The sequence below is a fragment of the Gavia stellata genome, chromosome 5 (assembly GCF_030936135.1).
Source record: "Gavia stellata isolate bGavSte3 chromosome 5, bGavSte3.hap2, whole genome shotgun sequence".
NCBI lineage: Eukaryota > Metazoa > Chordata > Aves > Gaviiformes > Gaviidae > Gavia > Gavia stellata.
Genome location: NC_082598.1, coordinates 33,664,697 through 33,686,156, shown reverse-complemented (window position 1 = coordinate 33,686,156; position 21,460 = coordinate 33,664,697). Strand labels below are relative to the sequence as shown.

Sequence of the window (21,460 nt, the reverse complement as noted above, 5' to 3'; positions counted from 1 at the left end):
CTAAAAACTTACACTTTGATATTTTTCTTTCGTTGTCTCTTAGGTTAAAAAAATAAATAATTAAAGTCCTCTTTATGAAATTGATCCTCAGTCAAGTGTAACTTTTGATGTATGGTCTCTAAAGCCCCCCACTATGCCAGCAGCTACTGTAGACCATAGCCAAAGAATCTGTGAAGTTTGGGCTTGTAACTTGGATGAAGAGATGAAGAAAATTCGTCAAGTTATACGGAAGTATAACTATGTAGCTATGGTAAGCGGGCACTTGATGTTTATCTAGCAAATTACCACAAAAAACGTGATGACTTCACTTGATAGTAAATTAAAGCTATAAACTTGTTCATCCTTTTTCATTAAAATAATAATGGATTCTTAATGTTGAATTAACACTGTACAAACATTAGGATCCTAATCTATTACCTTTTTAAAAGCTAAATTTACACACAGTATTCTTCAGCTATGAAACTGTTAGATGCTTGAAATATGTTTTATTAAAAATGAGCAATGTAAATTTTTATGGGTGTCTTTTGTTGAAGTTTTAATTCTGTTCTCACAGGATACAGAATTTCCAGGAGTAGTTGCAAGGCCTATTGGAGAATTCAGAAGCAACGCAGACTATCAGTACCAATTATTACGCTGCAATGTGGACTTGCTAAAAATAATTCAACTAGGACTGACGTTTATGAATGAGCAAGGCGAATACCCTCCAGGAACTTCAACTTGGCAATTTAATTTTAAATTTAATTTAACGTAAGTGTGCTGTAAAGTGTATATTTCTGACTTACTGAAAATGTATTATAGCTTGTGAAAGCTATGGCAACTCTTTTTATCTATATGATAGGAATACCATAGATACTTTGTCTGAGGAAAACTTTTGTCAGCCAAACACGTGCTTGCTTCTGTCATTTCAGTGCAGTCTGTCTTATTGTTGGTAATCTGGTCAAAAATGCTAAGCAATTTCAACAAAAGTTTTAAAAACAGGCGTTTATACTTAATGCAAGAGTTAGCTCTGCATTTTCATATTTGTCATTTCAGTGTGCTTCTACCTTCATTTAGTTTAACTCTTACTAGTTGTTATAGAAGTCACATGTTGTTTCTTTGCATATTTTTAAATGGAAAATACCAACATGCGAAGAAAAAAATGTAAAGTTACCAAACTGACTAAAAAAGTATGACAAATGTTATCAGCAAGTTCTAAAGCAAGTGAGCTCTGTCCTCTTTAAATAACGTTATTCTTGTTAAGAAACTCACAACAAGTTCTATATAATATTCTAGGTAAAATACTATCAACTTTTTAATACTGCAGCAGCTTTCCTTGTGTTTTCAAAGCAACTTACGCTATTAAGCTACTGTATTTTAATTTTCTTCTATAATAGGTTGAAAGGGATTATTGATTCTGCAGCATAACTCCTGTGGATATTTTTGTTCTGGATTATTTTGTGTAAAGTGTTGGTTAAAAAGCAAGCTGATTTTTACTATCTGTTGGAATAGTATTGTGAACTGTATTTCACAATGTGATTTTTATCAGTGATAAATCTTTTAAGTATAAACCTGACTTTTCCAGTGGGATGAGACATGTGGAGTTCTAATTATATCTATAGCAGGTAGTTGATAAGGTTACTAGTATCTTGAATGTTTTCCTGAAGTAAACATAATTGGTCTGATAGGTTTTCATATGGCTTGAGTTGAGTATCAGTGCAAACACTTCTCAAACTTAAATGTGTTGAAGGCTTGGGTTTTTCTGGCAGTTGTGTTACAAGCTGATCACTGGACAGTTTGACATACATCAGTTAAAACTGCAGCCTACAAAGGAGGTTTAAAGAACAGACCTTTTTTTCTGCAGATAAAAAGACTTGTTTTCAAAGTAATCAGGGTTCTTACAAAGAAAAAAAACTGCTGCTGTCTCTTTTGATCTTTCTGCTTTTCTAAACAAGCAGTGCTGTGGCTTGTCACAAATCAGTTTGGTCTGAAAAATGACATGCTCTTTTTAGTTTTGTTTGAAGCACCTCTTGAAAGAAGAGGAAGTGCAGATTTGGTGTTTTGCTATCTCTCAATTTACCTGGCCTTATAAGTGCGGGATGGAAGTTATCCTTTGTCTTAATAGAAGAATATACTAATCCTGCTAAGTATAGGAGAAAGAGGAGGGATGAATTAAAAACTTCCAAACTGTGACCTGGGAAGAAGAGCCTGTGTTATTTATTTTTATTTATTTTCTGAGCTTCAAAGGTCTACTTAATGTCAAGCCACTGAAAACAAAAATAGGTTTCCATCCATTTGTGCCAGATGCTGCATAGATAAGATAGGTGACTAACTATATCTTGCCTTACTAAGCTAACTAACTTGTTACTAGTTCACTGGTGGGATTTTATACAAAAAAGTAAGCTATATGAGTGCTGCATGAAACATGAATATTTTTTTTTTACATGGGTGGAGAAATTACTTATTTTTGTCTGTTTTTAAACTTCCTTTTGGGAAGTGGCACTGTGCCAAGTGTTCTGCTCCTAAAGCAAAACAGCTGTTGGCTTTTCCTAGAAGGTAATTTTTTTGTTTGTGGTTCCAGCCAGGTCTTGTTATAGTATGCTTTTAAAGAGCATAAATATTTCTCTAAACTAACTATCCACCTGATTATTGCAGAGCAACAAACTAGAAATAAAACTTCTTTTTGTAAAACAGGCAAGTTTGTTTTGGATGGGGTCTTTAATGCGTTATGGAGATGGACAGGTGTTGGGAAGCTGATGCCTTGAAGCTGGAGAACTAATGAGCAGCTGTGTGGGAGGGAGGAAAAAAGATACAACACATCTTGACAATGTATCTCTATGTTCTGATGAATGATGACTTGCTATTGGGAATAAGGAATACAAGTCTATGACTGAATGTAATAGTCAAGTTTGAGATATTGGTTGTTTTATTTTTTGTGTTATTTTGGTTGGTTTTTTATTAAAATTGAAAACTATACACTGAAGAGACTTTGTGGAATAGTATGTTGTGGACAGTAACATGAATATCATCGAAGTAGAGCCATGTTTGCATTTTTTTTTCAGTTAACCATTCTGTGCCTTTGTTATGATGATATAGATTAAACTTCAGGGAAAAAAACCCCATCCATTTCATCATAAAATCCTTAAGACTTTACAAAAATTTTAGTGGTAAAGGGAATAAATACAGGGATCAAACAAGGCATAGAGGAATTTTTTTCCATCCTGTTAAATTTTAGGTTTAAAATATGGCTATTAAAATTGAAGTTGGTCATTTAGAAAGAAAAGGTTAAGCTACCTGAATTTTAAGGACTGACTAGATGGAGCAAGTACTTAATTTCCAGTTGTAGTGAGAATGAAGTTTTGATGAGCATGTGTCTAAACATTTACGTAAGCTTAAATCACAAAAAATGTGTGGGAAATATTATCCGCAGAACTAATACAACACTAGGATCTGGAGTGTACTGTTCCTAGCTCTGTAATGTTAACATGTTAGTGCTTTAACTGTTACATTTAAGTTGTCACAGTTCAAGTAATGGATCTTATTTGGTAAAATATCTGTATTCATACATTCACTTTCCTCTGTAGATTTGTGAAAGGGGATTTCTAGGTAGCCGGAAGAGGAGCAGGAACTAGATTTTTATGAAGGAGGCAAGAATGGAGGTGCCAGGAATGGTGAAATGCTAGTGAAGGTTAACAAAAGCTATAAAAAATGGTTGTTTTCATAATTAACACGGAACAAAGTCACGTTGCTCTTTCTCTATGCTAGTGAAGTCTGTGGAACGAATAGCAAAAAAGAAGTGCTACCAGGTTTATAATCGGTGAGGCTTGTAGATTTTGAAAATTTACTTTTCCTCTCTTTTTTTAGAGAAGATATGTATGCCCAGGACTCTATTGAACTGTTGACGACATCTGGTATCCAGTTTAAAAAGCATGAGGAAGAAGGAATTGAGACACAGTACTTTGCAGAACTGCTTATGACATCAGGAGTTGTGCTGTGTGAAGGAGTCAAATGGCTTTCCTTTCATAGGTAAATTCTGCATGTTAAGTATTTGAGTTTTCAGTACTGAATTCTAGAGCTTGGATTTAACATCTCATGTGTTAAGTAGTATACATCTGATAGTGTATATAGCACATATTTTGGTTGGTAAGACTTACAAACTATTTCTGCTGTAGTACCTATAGCACCATTCTGTATTAGAAGAATAGAGCGTACAGGGTGGTACTGGTGTTTTATTTTTGGTATTTACACTGTAATCGGAAAACTGTAAACCAGAAAAAAACATTAAACTCCTAAGCCAGCAGGTGGCATTCTATCTTTTGATATCACACATGCAAGTAATAATAGTAACAATGGTAAAAGCAAACTATTCCTAAGCAGTTCTTGAGCAAATATTGTTTGTCTTGTGGGAGAGACTGCAGAATTATCAGTGAAGAGTTTTATAAAGCACTTTTAAATTTGTTTTGAATCTCCTGGTAATCTGGGCAGCTGAAAATTACTCACCTTGGAAGGAGAGCCCTGATAAGTCTTAATTCTAGCTGTAGTAATGAATATATTTTACTTTTTATTCCATCCCAGGAACTCATCTTCCACGTAGAACTAGAAATGCGAATGCTAAATCTCTATGAATCTGTCAAGAAAAGATCTTCGGGCGTTAATAAGATTTAACGCTTTAAAACTGATGCAGTAGTCATTGTATAGTCAGCTACATGCCAGAGATAATTTGCACTTTTTGCAAGCAACGGTGGCTTTAAAAGCTTATTGCTGTGTAATGCTCTCAAGTTGACATCTTAAATGCTGGCTGCTAAGCAAGTTAACAAAGGTAGAGCAAATGTTTTAGCTGAGACTAGTAGTTTCCTTACAGCCTTGTTCTTGTTTATCACGCATGCCACATTGGTGGGTGGTAATATGTAGATGGCAAAATTGGAGAAAAAAAACAAATTCTTCATCCTTAAGTATTAAATCTTGGAGGTGAGGTTGGAGGAGGGAAAGTCACATGGAATTGAAGACATGTTTACGTTATTAACCAACTGAAAAATAAGGATTGCTTCAGCAAGGCATGTAAAACAGTAGAATAAAGGTGCATATAACAGCCTGTTGCAGAGTTCATCATTTTGACTTGCTTGCAAGTGTTACACTGGCTTTCCAAAAGGAGGGGGAGGAAAAAAAGACAGTTAACAAAAAAAAAGGAGGATCCTATTTGAGTACACTTGTCACTTAATCTGCCAACATCTTCCACTGGCAGCTGTCTCAACTCACAATATGACTCCAAAATAATCTTACTCTTGCTGTCTTGCTACTAGGGTAGCTCCTTGGGGAAAAATATTGCAACAGGAATGCCATGAACTGTGTCAAAATAACTGGAAAGGCTGAATTAGTGAATTAAGTTTCTTTCAGCTTCTTAAACTCATTATTATGGACTCTTATGTGCTTATTTGTGATTTACACTTGACTACAGTAAAATAACATGGATGGTTCAGGAGAAGGGGAGGGGAGGCGAGGCATGTTGCGCATTTAACAGGTACATCAACAGACAGTGCCATGTAGAAGCAGCTACAGCTACGAAATGGTGTTTTTCCACTATTACCTAATAACTTTAAGGTTCCAGTGTAAGCTATCCTAGCAAAAGAATACCTGAGCCATTGCTACACTAGGGATTCCTTTTAAAGCATAATTATATTGATTGTGTGTGATTCCTGACTAATATGCTGATTGAAGTGTCATGCAAACTATGTGCAGTAATGCCATTTTTACTATTGCAGCTTATGAAGGGTTTTTGGAATGGCTTTATGTAAGTTCGCTTTCATCTGTGCTAAAATGAGTTTCTGTTGTGGACTTCACTGAAAATGTCTTTAGAAATCCTCTTAAGACAGCTGTTCCAGCAAATGTTTGTCAAACACTGATTATCCACAACTCTGCTTGAAGTCAGAGTGTTTAAAGGCTTTTGTGCTTGACGGAGCATGTTGATATTGTCTTCAGCCCAAAACCCTGGAGTAGTGGGTTGAGTTCTGAGGAAGCTAAGATTGCACCAAGCTATAAATGAGCATGGGTCACATAAAATGTGCCACAAATAACAGTAAACAGCTGTTTCTAAATATATATTAGGTTGATTGTGATTATGTTCTATCAGTGGAAACTTAAACAGCAGGACAGCTCAGTTGAAAATTTGTTTCATGTAGGCTCTCCATGCAATAGTTCTTTGACTACTGAAAAAGCTGTGCTTGGTAGTTGCTGACTCTGCTGTTGCTTGTGTTTCCATAAAATGCTTTAATTACTACTAACCCTCAAAATTTATGAGACTCTTACGAGTAATTCCTCTCTGCCCACTTCCTTTCTCAGAGTGTGAGGTTATGTTTTGGTTTTGTTTCATTTCCCAGTCTTTGATTTCCTTGAACTCTTACGTAGTTTATTTCTAAGCTCTTAGCTTCTCAAATAGTTTTCTTTGTGTGCTTTTTATCTCTGCATTTGATGCAGCTGCCTTGGCATCCTGACCTATTGGCAAATCTGTGTGGACCTGCAGCTCTGCCAGGTGTGAGCGAAGAAACATTTGCACTGTCACCGATTCTTATACACTGCAACTTCATAAGCGACTCCATCAAATCCTTTCTGTGTGTTAAAATGTATTTGAGCCAATGAGAGAGGAGGGGGAAGCCCTGGATTTCTGATTCTTGTCACAGTCGAGAGCTGTGAGTGCTTGGCAGTCTAACAAGTTCTAAAATAGAACAGCTCAAATGCTGTTTCTGTGGATGTTCAACTGACTGGTCTGCTGAAGCTTTGAGTGACCACCTGTGTGCTACCTCCTCAATCTACCTTTGGAGGCTCTGTGCAAACATGCCTCTTAACCCATATGTTTTTGGGAAGCTGGAAAGTTCCAAGCTGTTGTATTTCAATAAACATTTGTGTCTAACTGATTTTAGTAAAATTTAATCTGTTGGCTCATTTCTGTTAGCCAGTTATAAAATGAAGTAGAGCTTTCTTAGCTCTGTCAGGTTTTGATTTATTTCAGAGAGTGTTGGTGTTTGAGGAGAATTCATTGTTAATTGGCTATCTGAATTCTTTCTGGATAGTAAGGGAAAGAAATACAGGCATGTTTGATCTTTTCCATGGTCTTGTTGCCTACAGCTGTCCATGTTTGGTGAAAAAAGAAAAAAAAAAAAAAAAAAAAAGGTGGTTATAAGAGTGCTTATTTGCTCCAGGGATTGTGGCTAGCTGCACTAAGTAACCTTAGGTGATGATATTAGAAATGGTGAAAGCTTTTTAAGGAAAGGAAGTCTATGGGCTTCAGGGTATAAACCAACCACTAATTGCCTGTTAGAGGACTAGAAGAAAACTTCTTTAATGAGCAGGTAATTACATAATTGCTCACTGTAGACTTTTTTACCCTTCTGTTAGCATTCAGTAGTGGCCAGTCAAAAGTTTTTTGAACTAGATATATCTTACTCTTGACTTGGAGTGACGGTTCTTATGTCTGTGTAAGCTTAGATGACTGGAGCGTATTACCCCCTAAAAGTATACTAAAAAGATTATGTAAATGCCTTGATTCTGCATTGTGATTAGTAAAGTGTGTTTTGTGGTGATTGTTATGAGCACAATGGGACTAAGTGTAAGCAGCTGGAACTTAAGGAATGTGGAACATCATTTGGTTGAGCTGACTAAAACTAACCCATGCTTAGGATCCAAGAACAGATATCTGACTGAATGCTGTCATGCAATGGAAGGGTAATCATGCCTGTTAAATCCACTGTTCAGATATCCTGTTCCCTTTTTCTGCATGAGAATCTTAGAATGAAAGAATCAGCTACAATCTCCAGGGGAAAAATAAATATATATATAAAATTCTTCATTGAAACTGCAGATTTATGATTGATAGCCTGCTCCCTCTCAATACAAATAGTAAATGAATCTTGACTTTTCTTACAGTACTTCCTTCTTAGTAGAAATTGGAAGCGTTTGAGAGCATCTGTTTTCTAGTAATTCAGTCATGTACATAATTTTTTTCTTTTTGGAAGAGGAGGAGCACAAATACTGTATTCTTCACTTTAAAAGTTTTAATACGAAAGTTGCATTTGAGCCACAGGTATGACAGATGTCAGGAATTCAGTGAGTTAATAAGATCTCTGATCTCTAGAGGAGTAAATCTCCTTAATCCTGTACAGTCTTTTTTGCGTCTTTATGAACAGCCTTTTTTGCTAATGTGGCTTTTTTCTTTTCCTTTTCTATAGAGGGCTTTATGCTGATACAGGTTTCCCCACCACTTTTTTTTTTCTTCCCCTCATAGGTGATCTAATAAAATTAAACTTCCAAGGTACTGTTTTGCCAAGTACACTACAGGTTTTTACTTCGTAAGACTCAGCTGAAATCCTTCTTTATCTTTGGCTTCTTTGCTCCCTGGCCAGTGGCTGCTGCTGTGGAGATTGGAGTGCTGCCAGCACAGCTTCAAAGTACCAGATGCAGTGCAGGATTCATTCAAGATGAAATTCCTGTTTAGAGCCTTGGAAACCCCCATGGGAGACTTGTAATAGTCCGTACCTTTTTTATATCTTGTATTAATGCACTTTTAGCAAACAATCCATTCATTCCCGGTATGTTCAAGATTTTTCTACCCTCTGTCTAGAAATTCATAAGATAAAGTTGATGTGGAGAATCCCATTGTATACAAAAGATACAAAAAGCAATTCTCTTTACATTGAGTATGCAGGCTAAAGCCTTGAGCCTGCATCAGAAGTTGCCAGTCTTTGGGTGCTAAATATCCACAGGATCAGTAGGACAGTGCTCGTAACGGATTTGTTTTCTGTATTGCTCATCTCACAGTTAAAGATCTTGGCCAAGATTTACCAAGTTGCAGAATTCTTGGGTTTGAGTATGATCCTCATGTAACCAAGAACAACCACAAAGTCTTAAACTGGGAATTTGGAGTCTGTGGTGGCCATCCGTTCACTTGAATTGTCTCTCAGCTATATGCTAAGGTTCCTTAAGCAGCAAAATTGATGCGGCCTTCAGTAGAGGCAGCCCTCCTGCATGTTTTCATCTTCTTTGTTAGTATAGACATTTTTTAAATTGCATGTCAATAAAATCTAGGAACTGATTTGGTTCAGTGCAAACCTAATAACGAGATAACGTATCAGTCCCCCATATGTACATGTGCATAAGCAATCCTGCAAGTACAAGGGATCAGAATGGTTCAGATTCATGATCAGATCATGAATAATCTGGTTTGTAATCTCTGGCTTCCTAGGGAAAAGGATAACTAGTCATCACTGCTTTTTGTTGTGGTGTTCAGTCCTGCTTAATACCTGCCATCTGTCTTTCCTATGCTTTTAACCCTCTGTTTCCTCTCATAACCCTTTGTACAAGTACATGATTTTCCCCTTTTACTTCCACACCTCATTCCTATGTCCTCTTTTTTCAGTCAAGCTACTGAGAAGGAAGGCTTCCCAAACTCTTTCTTCACTACACACACACTACATATACCTCGGTTTCTTGTACCAAACCTGTATTGCTCAGTTATCTTGCTGCTTCCTGCTGACTTATATGTACACACATAAATTTTTCCAACTTACTCTGTCCTTGCCTCCAAAAGGAGTAATAGACTACAAAATTTTTTCAGTTGTCTAACTGTGTGCTGATTTAATTGAGAAAGTTGAAAGACAATCTGCTCTTCATTGCTGAGGGTGAAACTTGCCCCCAGGCATAAACATGTGTTGGCTCTGAAAACTCATGAATCCTTTGGATTTCAAGAACTGTAGAAGTGTCTCTATCTCATTCAGGTTGTAGTGAGAAACTCCAGTCTGTGTGAAAGGAACCAGCCAGGAATCTTTCTGTTTTAAGTTCTTGTTATCAGATGAAGCCCCAGCAGCACTACCTTGTTTCAGGATTTGGAGAAGCTCCTCTAGGCAGATCTTTTTTTGCTTCTTCACTTGGCCTCATTGAGACTGAATTAAAGTGTTTTCCCTGAAAGCTGCGATGGGGCCATTTACGCTGAGGCTTAGTCTTTTGCAAGAGTCAGTCTTAATTGCACTGAAATTAAGCAAAATGTCCTGTTGATGTGTAATAAAGTCTTGATGTTGGAAGTGAGAAGGATGCTTCTAAGTTATTTGCTTGTATTGTTTTTGTTACTAATTTGCAGTGGATATGACTTTGGCTATCTAATAAAAATCCTGACAAACTCTAATTTACCTGAAGAAGAGCTGGACTTCTTTGAAATACTGCGATTGTTTTTCCCTGTCATCTACGATGTAAAATATCTCATGAAGAGTTGCAAAAATCTGAAGGTAAGTAATCTGTTAATGGCTAGAACAAATTTTTATTTTGGAGAGAGAGTGCTTTCTGCTAAAAAATGCTTATTTTCTGTATTTTTATTTTCTGGTTTTGCTTTGATAATACTCATTAAACAACCTTGTTGTGTCAAACTTTAAAGGCTAATGTAAGAGGCAGGCAGGAACACACATAATTTTTTGTAACTGCTTACCAGTTAAAAATAGTATGTTGATACTGTTTTTATAGTGCCCAGTCTTTGGCAGATGATAAACCCATGTTTGGAACTGATCCTTCACTTCTTGAGCCATAAGGATTGATGGGTTTCATATACTCTTATTTCCTCATTGTGCAGTCCACTAAAGGACTGCAGTCGTCTTGGCAAAGGTAATTGCAACGATGATGCTGTGGAAGTATCTTGGGAAGAGGAATGGAGCGAAGAATGTTTCAGATGGCCCCATAAGGAAAGATAAACAACAGCATATGTTCAGGGACAACATGTGACTTCTAGAAAAAAAAAAAATCAGTATTAGAAACTAATCTCTCATGTCAGGCCGGCGGGGTTAATAATTGGCTTACTCTATCAAGCATAAAATTGGGATACTTTGTTGGACTGGAGAATGAATGGAAACTGGAACTAAGTATGTGAAGGGGAAGACAGCAAGTGAAAGACAGATGCTACAGGGATTGTTAACAGCTTTACTTGCCAAAGAACTGTAAGAGTCTGGACTGCTGCTGGAATGAGGTGCATCGCTCATCTGAGGCAATTAATGACTTGCTGCTTTTATGGAAAGTAACTTGATTCTCTGGGCTTTCTTAATGAGAACCTGCAGGAAAAAGAACACTGACTGTAGTACAACCAGATCGTAACTAAGGGATGGCTTGCCACTTCGTTGTGCTGAACTAGCGATCTGTGTGAGGTTTATAGTCCTCAGTTTCTGAGATAAACTAATAGAATGTGTCACTTTTAAGTAGTAGCCTACTTGTGTGGGAAGTGTGTAAATCCTTTTATTAATCAAATTAATGTTGAAAATGGAAACCTCCCTTCCAGTTAGTAAGAAAAGTAAACCTACCTGTGTTCATCTAGAGTTGTTATTGGTATAATCAGCCAGGCAGATGGCTGAGTATTAGAGAACATCTTAGAAACAGTTTTTCTCTATGGAGGCTTGAAGAAAAAATGAAATGTTCATTAACTTCAGGAGTCTTAAAGAAGGGGCAGGGGGGGAAACCCCAAACAAAAAATGCCCTCACTTTCTCACTCCTGATGAAGCAAAGTAAAGCATCTGGTGTCTTAGTGGTTAATTTACCAAGAACAGAGTGTATAATCCAACTTTAGTGACATAGGAAAGGTGACATTCCCAGCGGGTTTGGGGAGGAGGGGATTGTATTTCCTGTCATTTCATTAAGACATAGTTGTATGTAACCTGAATTGTTTAGAGACTCTAATGTTTTTTGGAAGACAAGAAAAACTTTCACAGGTCTTATTTCAGCAAACCTTAAGAATAAGGGTGATTATCTTTTTTCAGAGCTGAATATATAGGTCAGCTTTCCTGCAGTAAATCTTGATCCTGTCACCTAATCTGCAGACTGGTAATGACAGCAGGGGAAGGGATGTGGACTACCCTACCCCTCCAAATTTACCAGCGATGAAATTTGTACTGTACTGAGAGCAGCTGTCTGAAACAAATTGCTGAACATTCAGTGTTGCAACTCTAAAAATGCATGTGCTGTCTCCTACTGTCTGTCACTTATAATCTCTATTAAATTGCAGTGAATTGAACTGCTGTGTAGTTGTCCTTTATTGACTTGTCTAAGTTTTTTTTCATAAGAAAATCACTGGCTTGCTATAGGTACCCCTCTTCCTGCCCCCACACACCCAAAAAAGAATTTTTGGCATTGAGAAGAGAAATATGCTTCAGAACTGGGAAGCTGTTTGATGCTCTTTTGTGGAATTAAGTAGTCTGTGAATTTACGGTATGTTACTCTAACTTAAATGGACATGAATGTACTTTACTGGCATGCAGATTGGGAGTTAACTTGAGATATTAATGTAGTATAGGTTAAACTCTTGCTTGTTCTCTAAAAATCTTTTTATGCAGACAACTTCAAACCTTTTAATAGTAACGGCAACTCTTAAGTAACGTAGGTTTATAGACTTTGTTGGAAACTTGCTTTAAATATGGGGGTTTGTACAGAACAGTGAACTCTGGTACCAGTGCCGTGAAACAAGAGTTTGAACTGGATTTGCTGTTGACTATGGTCGTGCAATTATGTAAATCATTCTGTGGCCTTTTTCTTGAAAGACTAATGCTCTGAAAATTTGGGAAGAATTTGTCCTTCTCCAAGAGTAAAATGTTCTTACCTGGAGTGCAAAAGTCTTGCCTGAAAGAGAATCACAATAACCTATTAACTTTCAGAGACAGCCAAATTTTGTTCTGTAATTATTGCAGTTATAGACCAAGAAGTTCCACACAAAAGTGGTGTGTGATATATTTACAAATAGATATATACCATTAAAAGCACTATTTTCAAAGCATTCTTCTGTAGGCTGCTGTTACTGTAAATTTTGAATTACTGAGTACATTCCAGAGCTTGCAGCTGCTGTGTAAATATTACTGATTTTTATTCTTGAGTGTTGTTTTTTCAAAGTTATTTGAAGCTAGAGTAGGTAGTCTTACAGCTAGCAAATCCTGATGATGAGGCACTGCTAATTCGCAGCTGGAGGAAGTAGCGGGTTTAGGAGCAGAAAATGGTGCCTTGAGAGGAGTATGGGCCTAACTGCTGTTGCTAACTCTAACAGCTCGTTATTGGAGTTAGAAAGTGGAGAACATGCTTGTATCTGAGATGTGCTTTTTTTTTTTCCCCCTGCCCACCAACCCTCAGCATGTTTTTGAGACTAAGTTAAATAACTGAGCACATTTGCAGTGTTCAAATGTTGTATCCAAGCACATAAAGAAAACAAGCTAGCTTCAGTGCTTAACTGTATAGTGTATAGACTTACTCTTATCTTAAACTTCTGTAACCTATATTCCTGCTGCTCAAGGTAGAATAAAACTAGCCATACCAGTACTAGGTTGTCATGTTGGTTTGTAGGTGTTACTTGGGAATGTTGCTACTGAAGCTTCCATGTTTTTAAGCAAAACAAAAACCTGTTGCCGTAAGAGTCACAGGAATTTTCATAATGTTTGATCTGATTTTCAGGTCAGACTTTATTTTCATTGCTCTGTGAGTTTTAACTTTGACTGTTGTGCTTTTGCCTCTTACTGGTTCCCTTCCTGTACTTGAAACAGGTTAGGAGTGTGAGGAAAGGTGAACTTGGCTACTAAGCAGTCTTTCTTTAAAAGCATTACCTCTGTGTAATATTTTTGCCTTGTAAAGCTTATGGCAGCACTAAGGATTTTGTCTTTGGTTTTTTTGATCTTCCTAGACCTTAAAGAATGTGCATGTGCTTTAGTCTATTTATGGCTTAATGATTAAAAAAAAAGAATTGACGCACAAAATTAGGTGCTCACAGTGTAGCTTACAGCATTAAAAGGTTGCAGTTAACTATAACATGTTTGTCCTTCAACTGATCTGTGTTATCTATGTAAAACCAACCAACTTCTGACAGGTTTGCTTCCACACATAGTGGTTATTACCATTTTGGAGGGCACTAAAAGCAGGTCTGTTTAGTCACTGTGCCGTTAAGGGGATGGTTTTTCACATAAGGTTATTGAGAAGAAAATTTGCTTCAAACTGGAGAAGTTTTGCCTTTAAGAGCAGATAGATTTGCAGCTTTGGAGTGATGTCTACAGCTTCACAGTCTGTCCTTTTAAACCTTGTATCAATATTCAAAGCAGACAATTGCTGTTTTAAATTGTTCCCTTTTTGTATGTGAGATGTTTATATACTTTTTTAAGAAGTAGGTTTCATTACACATGTGACTATTAAATATACATCTCTATCAGAAAAGCTGGCTATACCATTGGATTTTAGTATCTTAGAAAACTAGCTGCAAGACGATGGACTTTTTTTCATGTTTTTTTTCCATACCCTCTTATGGCAGCTAATGAAACAAACTTTAAAGAGGGGTAGAATGTCTTGTAGGGATAGAGTGGGCACTTCACCTTTTTCTTCCTTTTTTGACTTTACTACCTGGTTACTAAATGCGTGCTGTGTAACATTTTCCTGGACTCCCTGTAGTGTTCTAGGTACTTAAGGATGCTCTCAGTTTTTGTGAAGGGAAGTAGAAAAACCCTCAACTGTTGAAAGGTAAGTGGAAAGAAAAAGGTCTGTTTCAAAGGAAACCTAGATATTTAGCACACAGGCATATGGGCACCTCATTTGTAAGCACTTGAATTCTTGTGTTTGTATAACAACGTTTTTACCTTTTAAAGTTTAATTCAAATAGAAGGAGTACAGGAACACCTGGTTTTGTTCTTCAGCTTTGCCAGTCCTTTCAACATCTCAAAGGAATTGTTTTGTTAAGTAATGACATCTGCTTACTGGAGAGGCTGGAACATGAAGGAGTAGTAGTTTTGCTGGTCACAGATACTGCTTTATTTAAGCAATACTGACACAGAAATCTAATGCTGCTATTGATACTGGAATTTTGATTCTCCAGGTGTGTATTTATCTAGTATAATGACTGTTTCAGCTACTGTGCAAATGTTAAAATACGGTTGTGTGACCTGTGTAACAGATTTTCCCAAATATAGCTGTTCAGTTTTCTGATTTATTTTTTTCAGCAGTTAACAAAAATGTTTTCTTTTTCAGGGTGGATTACAAGAAGTGGCTGAGCAGTTAGAGCTGGAAAGGATAGGACCACAGCATCAGGCAGGATCTGATTCTTTACTCACAGGAATGGCCTTTTTCAAAATGAGAGAAGTAGGTGGACATACTGGTTTTATCTCCATGATAGTAAAGTGCTGTGATAGTCAGGTGGAATTGCTGATTCTGATAAGTCTGACATATTTTAAGGAGGTCTCTGAAGGGCCTCAGGGGTCACTCCTCTCCTGACAAAAGAGAAAGACCACCTGTATTTTCCCCAGAGTAAGTGTGAACCAGCCCTGTTGATTCCCTGCTTAGCTGCTGTGAATATTGTTTCCTGTTTCCAGCCTGTGCCTGGATTTTGGATTTTTTTTGTGGGGTTTTGGGGTTTTTTTCCTTCTGTGTTTTGCAGGGTACCTTTTTTATAGGTGGCTGCTACAGTGAGTTTATGAGCTGCTGGAGCCAGACTCCTTTCTGGGTGACTGTACTCAAGCCAATTTTTTTTGAGCTTCTGCTCAGTGTAATACCCAGCTGGTGTGCACTGATGCTTGTGGCAGGCCGGGGGGAGGGAAGAGTGTCTGGACTAGCCACTTCTAGCTGAACTTACAGGCTACAGATATATTAAATAATCACTTTTAGGCTCCTGTGGAGAATGTCCATGCATTTGTTCCTTACCGTTGAGTAAAGCACAGATTAACTCAGGTTCTAAAAGATTATACATCGGTCAGTTAATTCAAGGTTTGCAGCAAGGGAAATCAGGTCCTACAAGCTTCACATATCCTTGCTGCTTGTCTGCGTACAATAGGAAGATATTAGGATATTTTGCATTAGCAGAATAAACAGATGTTGAAGGGGCCTCTTCTGGAAAGCAGTTGCACTGATCAAATGCCAGTGCATCTGAACATGGCATTCTGCCAGCAATTCAGTGTCATTTACCATGTTAAAATAGATGGCAATAGCAAACCTCATGTTTTAATAAGGTTTGGTATTGTATGTTGAAGTGTCTACCTTCTGTAATCCAGCCTTTTGTATAAAGGAGTAAATGACCATGAGTTTCTGACAAATACTGGTGAGACAGCAGGGGAAAAATAAATGCTGTGATTCAAGCTGGTTTGCTCATCATAACACTCTGTTCTGCCTCCGCTGCAACTGTTGCAGTTGTCAAGCAGGTCATGGGCTACAGATGCAATAGAGAGGATTGTGTTTCTGATACAATCCAAGCCCAGTGCTGCTAATTGCCCTATGCCCGGAATTGTTGATCTTTCACTCTTGAATTTGAAACAGAATCCAAAACAAATAAAAGAAAGAGGTAGTATACAATAATCATGCCTAAGATACTGCCTTTCAAGTTAGTTTTCTAGAGGAAAAGGTTCAAACCCATGATGGTTTTTCTAATGAGATGCAGTTTGTGTTACATGGCAAATTAGCTGCTTGAATTTGTTTACCAAAAGTTCTTATTTGGAGAAGTAGAAATCTTTGAGGTTTTTTACTGCAAAGCATTTGCTTAATTAAGCCAACAAAGATGGACTGGTTATGATGATGTTTTTTCAGTATTTTCAGAGAGTCTTTGCAAATACAGCATTTCTAAATAAGGCCACAGTAGCCAGCAGAGAAACATATTTAATGTGCATTTTTAAAGCCTTTTCAGTAGAGTTCATTGTTTTAGCAATGTATTTCTGAGTGAAAAAACTTCATTTTGCAATGCTTTTAGAGGTAAAAAATTAATAAATGTGTTACTCATTGGTGTGAGGAGTTACAACTTGCTGGGATTTTGAGTCCCAGACAAAAAAGTACTGATCTTTCTTTTTCTTCCCATCATAAATACTGAAATACTGGTACTACAACAGTAGAGCTCTTGTTTTGGGGTTTTCTTACCTGTTTATTTCTTTAAGAACTGCTGGGGCTTTAAAACTTTTAATTGAGGTCTTCAATTCCTGCAGTACACATCTTTCCATCCAGACTGTGCTGCTAAGAGCAAGGCTTGAAGGGAGAAGTTTTCAGCCTGTGTGGTATATGCAGTCCTCTGCATTTAGATTATGTATTGTGTCCACCTTGCTCCTGCATGCTTCTGGCTGCCTTAGATTTCTGATGTCGATTATGACTCAAAATGTCAACCACTGAGATGTCCAAGGTTGCTGTGAAGTTTTCAGGGTGAACAATTTTTGTGTATGTGTGTTGTCGTCTTTTTTTTTGCGGGGTGTTTTGTGTTTTTGCTTGAAAACCTAAATCTGAAATGGTAGAATGTCAGACTATCATGGGTTTCATATGTCTCCCACTGAAAGGTTCTGTTTGCAATTAAGACTTGTACGATGTAAATGCGGTCTTAGTATAAATTTTACTTTAATTTTGCTGTTCTTTTTTAAATGAAGTCCCCCTCTGTGACGAGCTAGCTGGAAATGCATCTTTCTGCATTTCTCTAAATTCCGTAATGGGTTTTGTGCTCAAACATTCTCCCCACCCCCAAACTTTTATAATATAAATCAGGACATGCCTCCATTTCAAGACAGAGCATGATGAAAACGCCCATACTGAGGAATAGGTAGAGTATGGGCACTGATGATGGATGCTAAGCATATGCCTGTTATGAGAAACTCCACAGAAATCAGTTGGAGAAATATCTTTGTTGCACTTGTGGAAAAGTGTGTGATAACTGATAATACAAAATTACCAAAACATTGCATTTGGCCATTTCATCAGGAAAGGTGCACAGGAAGACTGATTGTATTCCTTGACAGATTTACTTTAAAGAATGATGTCATATTGCACATTTTGATAATGTGTTGAGACTAAGTGTGTTATGTTAATTATATCATCTTTTGCACTTTAGGATTTGGTATCTTATGCTAAAACAAAAGTGGCATTTTAAAGCCTTTCTGTAGTTCTATTTATGCTGAGCCTTTTCCTTGGCAATAATTTGTGTCTCTCTTTTAACTCTTTAGATGTTCTTTGAAGATCACATTGACGATGCCAAATATTGCGGCCACTTATATGGCCTTGGTTCGGGGTCATCTTATGTACAAAATGGCACAGGAAATGCATATGAAGAAGAAGCCAACAAACAGTCATGACATGAAATGAAAGGCCATCTTTTTGACTTTCACATGCTTGTATATAGGTTTTATCTCTGGTTGAACCCCTTGGACAATAAGGCTTTTTTTCCCCCTTTCTCAGCACACTTACTTTTCTTCCTTTCTATGAACTAAACTTGACTGTTCCTATCACAGATTTTGATCTTGATATGTAAATTTTTCTGGGTTACATTTTGGCTTCATAACTAGCCCATTTGTAAAGAAGCATGTATAAGATCAGTGTAGCAGAGAGAAGGGGAAAGTTAAATCATAATGAATATCCTGGTAAATTTACCTATATTGATCTAGTTCTCCAAATTAACTGGCACTGATTGTAACTAACTTCCTCATTCATGTCTGTTCCTTCCAGTATGCAGGCGTTTTAGCTATTCAAGATTGTGGACCATCAAATTTGCACTTTAGAGAGCAACTCTGACTCAGATCCTCTTTTTTATTTGAAGTCTTGTTTTTTCTTTTGCCCTCAGCTAGAAAACAATCATCTGCCAAGTTCAGCAGCTTCATGCTGTATTTCCTTGGTATCTCAACCCACAGAAAATGACTTATTTGCTGCATAACCTCTGTTTGTTCCAGCCAAACAAACTACTGAAATCATAGTAACTGCTGTTATATTACTGGTATTCAGTCATCTTCAAACACATCCTGCACATGTCAACTGCTGGTTGGCCTGCTGCTTTCAAACAGCTCTGTGATGGGGGAAAGAAGCTTGAAAAAACAGCTTTACACCCTTCAGGAAAAGAACAGCTATGACTTTAGCATTTTTGCCATTAAGCTGAGAGTTGAAGGATATTGGAATAGTAGGAGTTTTGTAATGGCACACTTCCCTTGATTAACTTCCTAGCTTTTATTCTAGTAATGTACACCTCAGATATTTTTATGAAGTCATATTTATTATGTACCTGATTTGATGATTTTTGAAAGTCAGTTTAGTTGAAGATAAAACCCAAAGATCTGAAAAAATACTATTTAATTGAATTATTGAATTAGAAGGACAATTAAATCGTGCTTTTTGTAGTTGCTACAAAGACAGATGTTACAGATATTTGTTGTAAAACAACAAAATATAAATAACTTATAGCTAATAAAGTTACCTGAGGAGTGTAATGCTAGTTTATTTTTGAGTATATCTTAGCAATATATTTTAGATATATTGTTTTAAAGGACCCTAAAGTACGTTCTTAATTCTGCATAGCATGTGTACAGAGCAGTTGTGCAGGAAGGATATTTGGTATTGAATAGCTAAATACTCGCCTGAAATGATGGAATGTGCGACATTGTGTGCCTGTGTGTGCGTGCGCATATGTGTGTGCGTGTTCGACACGGAAATCAATAGTAGAAGAATCTCCAAATGTTCGCGAATTTATTCTGTTTTACCTTGTACTTAAAAACAAAAAATCAAACACCTTTTTTTCATTGAGTTACGATGATGTAACTGGGTGGTCCTTTTTAAACAACAAATAATTTGCATAACAGAGGGTATTTGTTTTTAAAGCTTTTGTAAATAAAGGCCTAAGAAATGTTTTCTTACATAACAACAGACTGGTGCTTTTGTTGCAAAATTTTTCCTGGAATGTGTGTATTTAGTCAGTTCAATTCTGTATTCTGTTTTGTTGTAGGCATGATAGTTCTCTTCCACATGCTTATAAAATGATCTAACTCACTGCTCCCTGACTGATTCCACTTTCAGAGCAGAATTCTGTTCATGTGTTTCCAATCACTTCATTCCTACTGACCTGACTTGCAAGGGTGGTGATTACATTTTACTACTGAGGCATCCAAATCCCATTAGTAATTTATTTTAATACTATTATGCATTAGATGATGGTGACTTGTTTTTAACTTTGGTTGTCTTTGGCTTTCATAAGACAGGGATGATCTAATGGGTAAACAGGATGGATTCTTAACTGTGGCATCAATCTCTGTCTTTTCACACTTGAGCTGTAGGCTTATGTGGAAAATTTGCATGCACATGGAATGAAGAACCCCAGAAGTTTGATGCATTTGCTTTAAAGTTTACTAGCTTTTCCTAAAGCATATCGATACAGCTATCCGTATCTCTATCAGTTTAACTTCTCAAAGAACTATGATGGGGTTTTGTTTTGAAGTAACTTTTTAGTTGTGGATTAAAGGAGGTCTTTTAGAAGCTTCTAAAGGTGTGCCTACAGTAAAAGTTTTAGTTCACATTGGGATGATGCGCTTTTGAAGCAACTGCTGAGCTCCCACATGCTGTGCCGTGCTTTGCTTTGCTTCCCATCATGAACCTGTCAGAGGTTGGACTCCTTTTGGAAGAATCTAAACCCAAAGATGCACGATAGGTGTGCGTCTGATGTCCCAGCTGCTCATGAGCACGCAGTCTGCAGGACCAGGCTGAGTTTGCTTAAGACCTAGCCTAAAATTCTCATGGGACATTTGACTTTAAGCAATTCTACTCTTTAGTTTTCTTCCTGTAAGAAAAGCTTTTCTCAAAAGCCACCAATCAGCATGAAACTAAGATTATGCTTTATTTTGTGAGAGACCTCATGGTCTGATCAATGTGACCTGTCTGTTGAGAGTTGATCACAGCTGGGGAGACATCTGTGCATCATTCAGTTTCTGTGGCAGTTAGATTTTGTTTCCATTAAGGAGTGATTTAAATGGTGAATTGTAGAGAACATGAAAAAAGTAATTTCTTATGTGTAGGACTGTTACTTGTAAACTGCAGAACCTGAAACCTGAATCTGTTTTCAAAGTGGATAGCTTTAATTGCTTTTGCAAAAATAAATGTGCAGGCACAGTTCCAGCTGTCTAGACATGCACCTTTTTGTTCAGAGACAAGAATTCTCTTTCCTGGCCTCTGCCTTTCCCAATCCATTTAAAATACGTTGTTGTTTGGTTTGTCGGAAGAAATGCAATATCAAAAACTGTTATATTTGATCTTTTCTTTATTCACTTGTATTTTTGGCTTCTGGAGTCAGATGAGTGTTCCAAGAACATTATGTTTTCTGTCACTTTTTTTTTTTTTAAGCATTTAATCCCTTTGCTCATGGAAACTAGGCAAGAAGGATCTTTGAGACGGAAGAAAATAGGTCTGGAACATATTCAGAGTATTTGAGGCTTTTTCCCCGCATGAATTTGGGGATGACCTATAACCTCTGACATCCAAGAACTTTCTGTAATCATATCTGACTGGTTACTCAAGAATGGTTCATTCCCTCATGCAGGAAATCAAATAAAAGTAGCAGGAAGCCTGCATCGATGAACAAGGAGCTTCTGAATAAACTCAAACATAGAAAGGAAGTGTATGAAAGGTGGAAGCAGGGACAGGTGACACTGTCTTAAGTGTGTAGTAGAGGGGTTAAGAAAGCCAAAGTCTATCTGGAGTTGAATCTGGTGAAGGACAAGAAAAGCTCCTACAGGGA

General features: G+C 37.2%; 1 protein-coding gene across 1 annotated transcript; it reads left to right on the top strand.

The window, feature by feature from the left end:
• Positions 1-70: 70 nt before the first annotated feature.
• CNOT7 (CCR4-NOT transcription complex subunit 7) lies at positions 71-19,588 on the top strand. The gene is made up of 6 exons (XM_009820701.2): positions 71-250; positions 554-747; positions 3,841-4,002; positions 10,100-10,244; positions 14,983-15,093; positions 17,916-19,588. The coding sequence occupies exons 1-6, from the start codon at positions 134-136 to the stop codon at positions 18,042-18,044; spliced, it is 858 nt and encodes a 285-aa protein (XP_009819003.1). The 5' UTR covers positions 71-133; the 3' UTR covers positions 18,045-19,588.
• Positions 19,589-21,460: the final 1,872 nt, after the last annotated feature.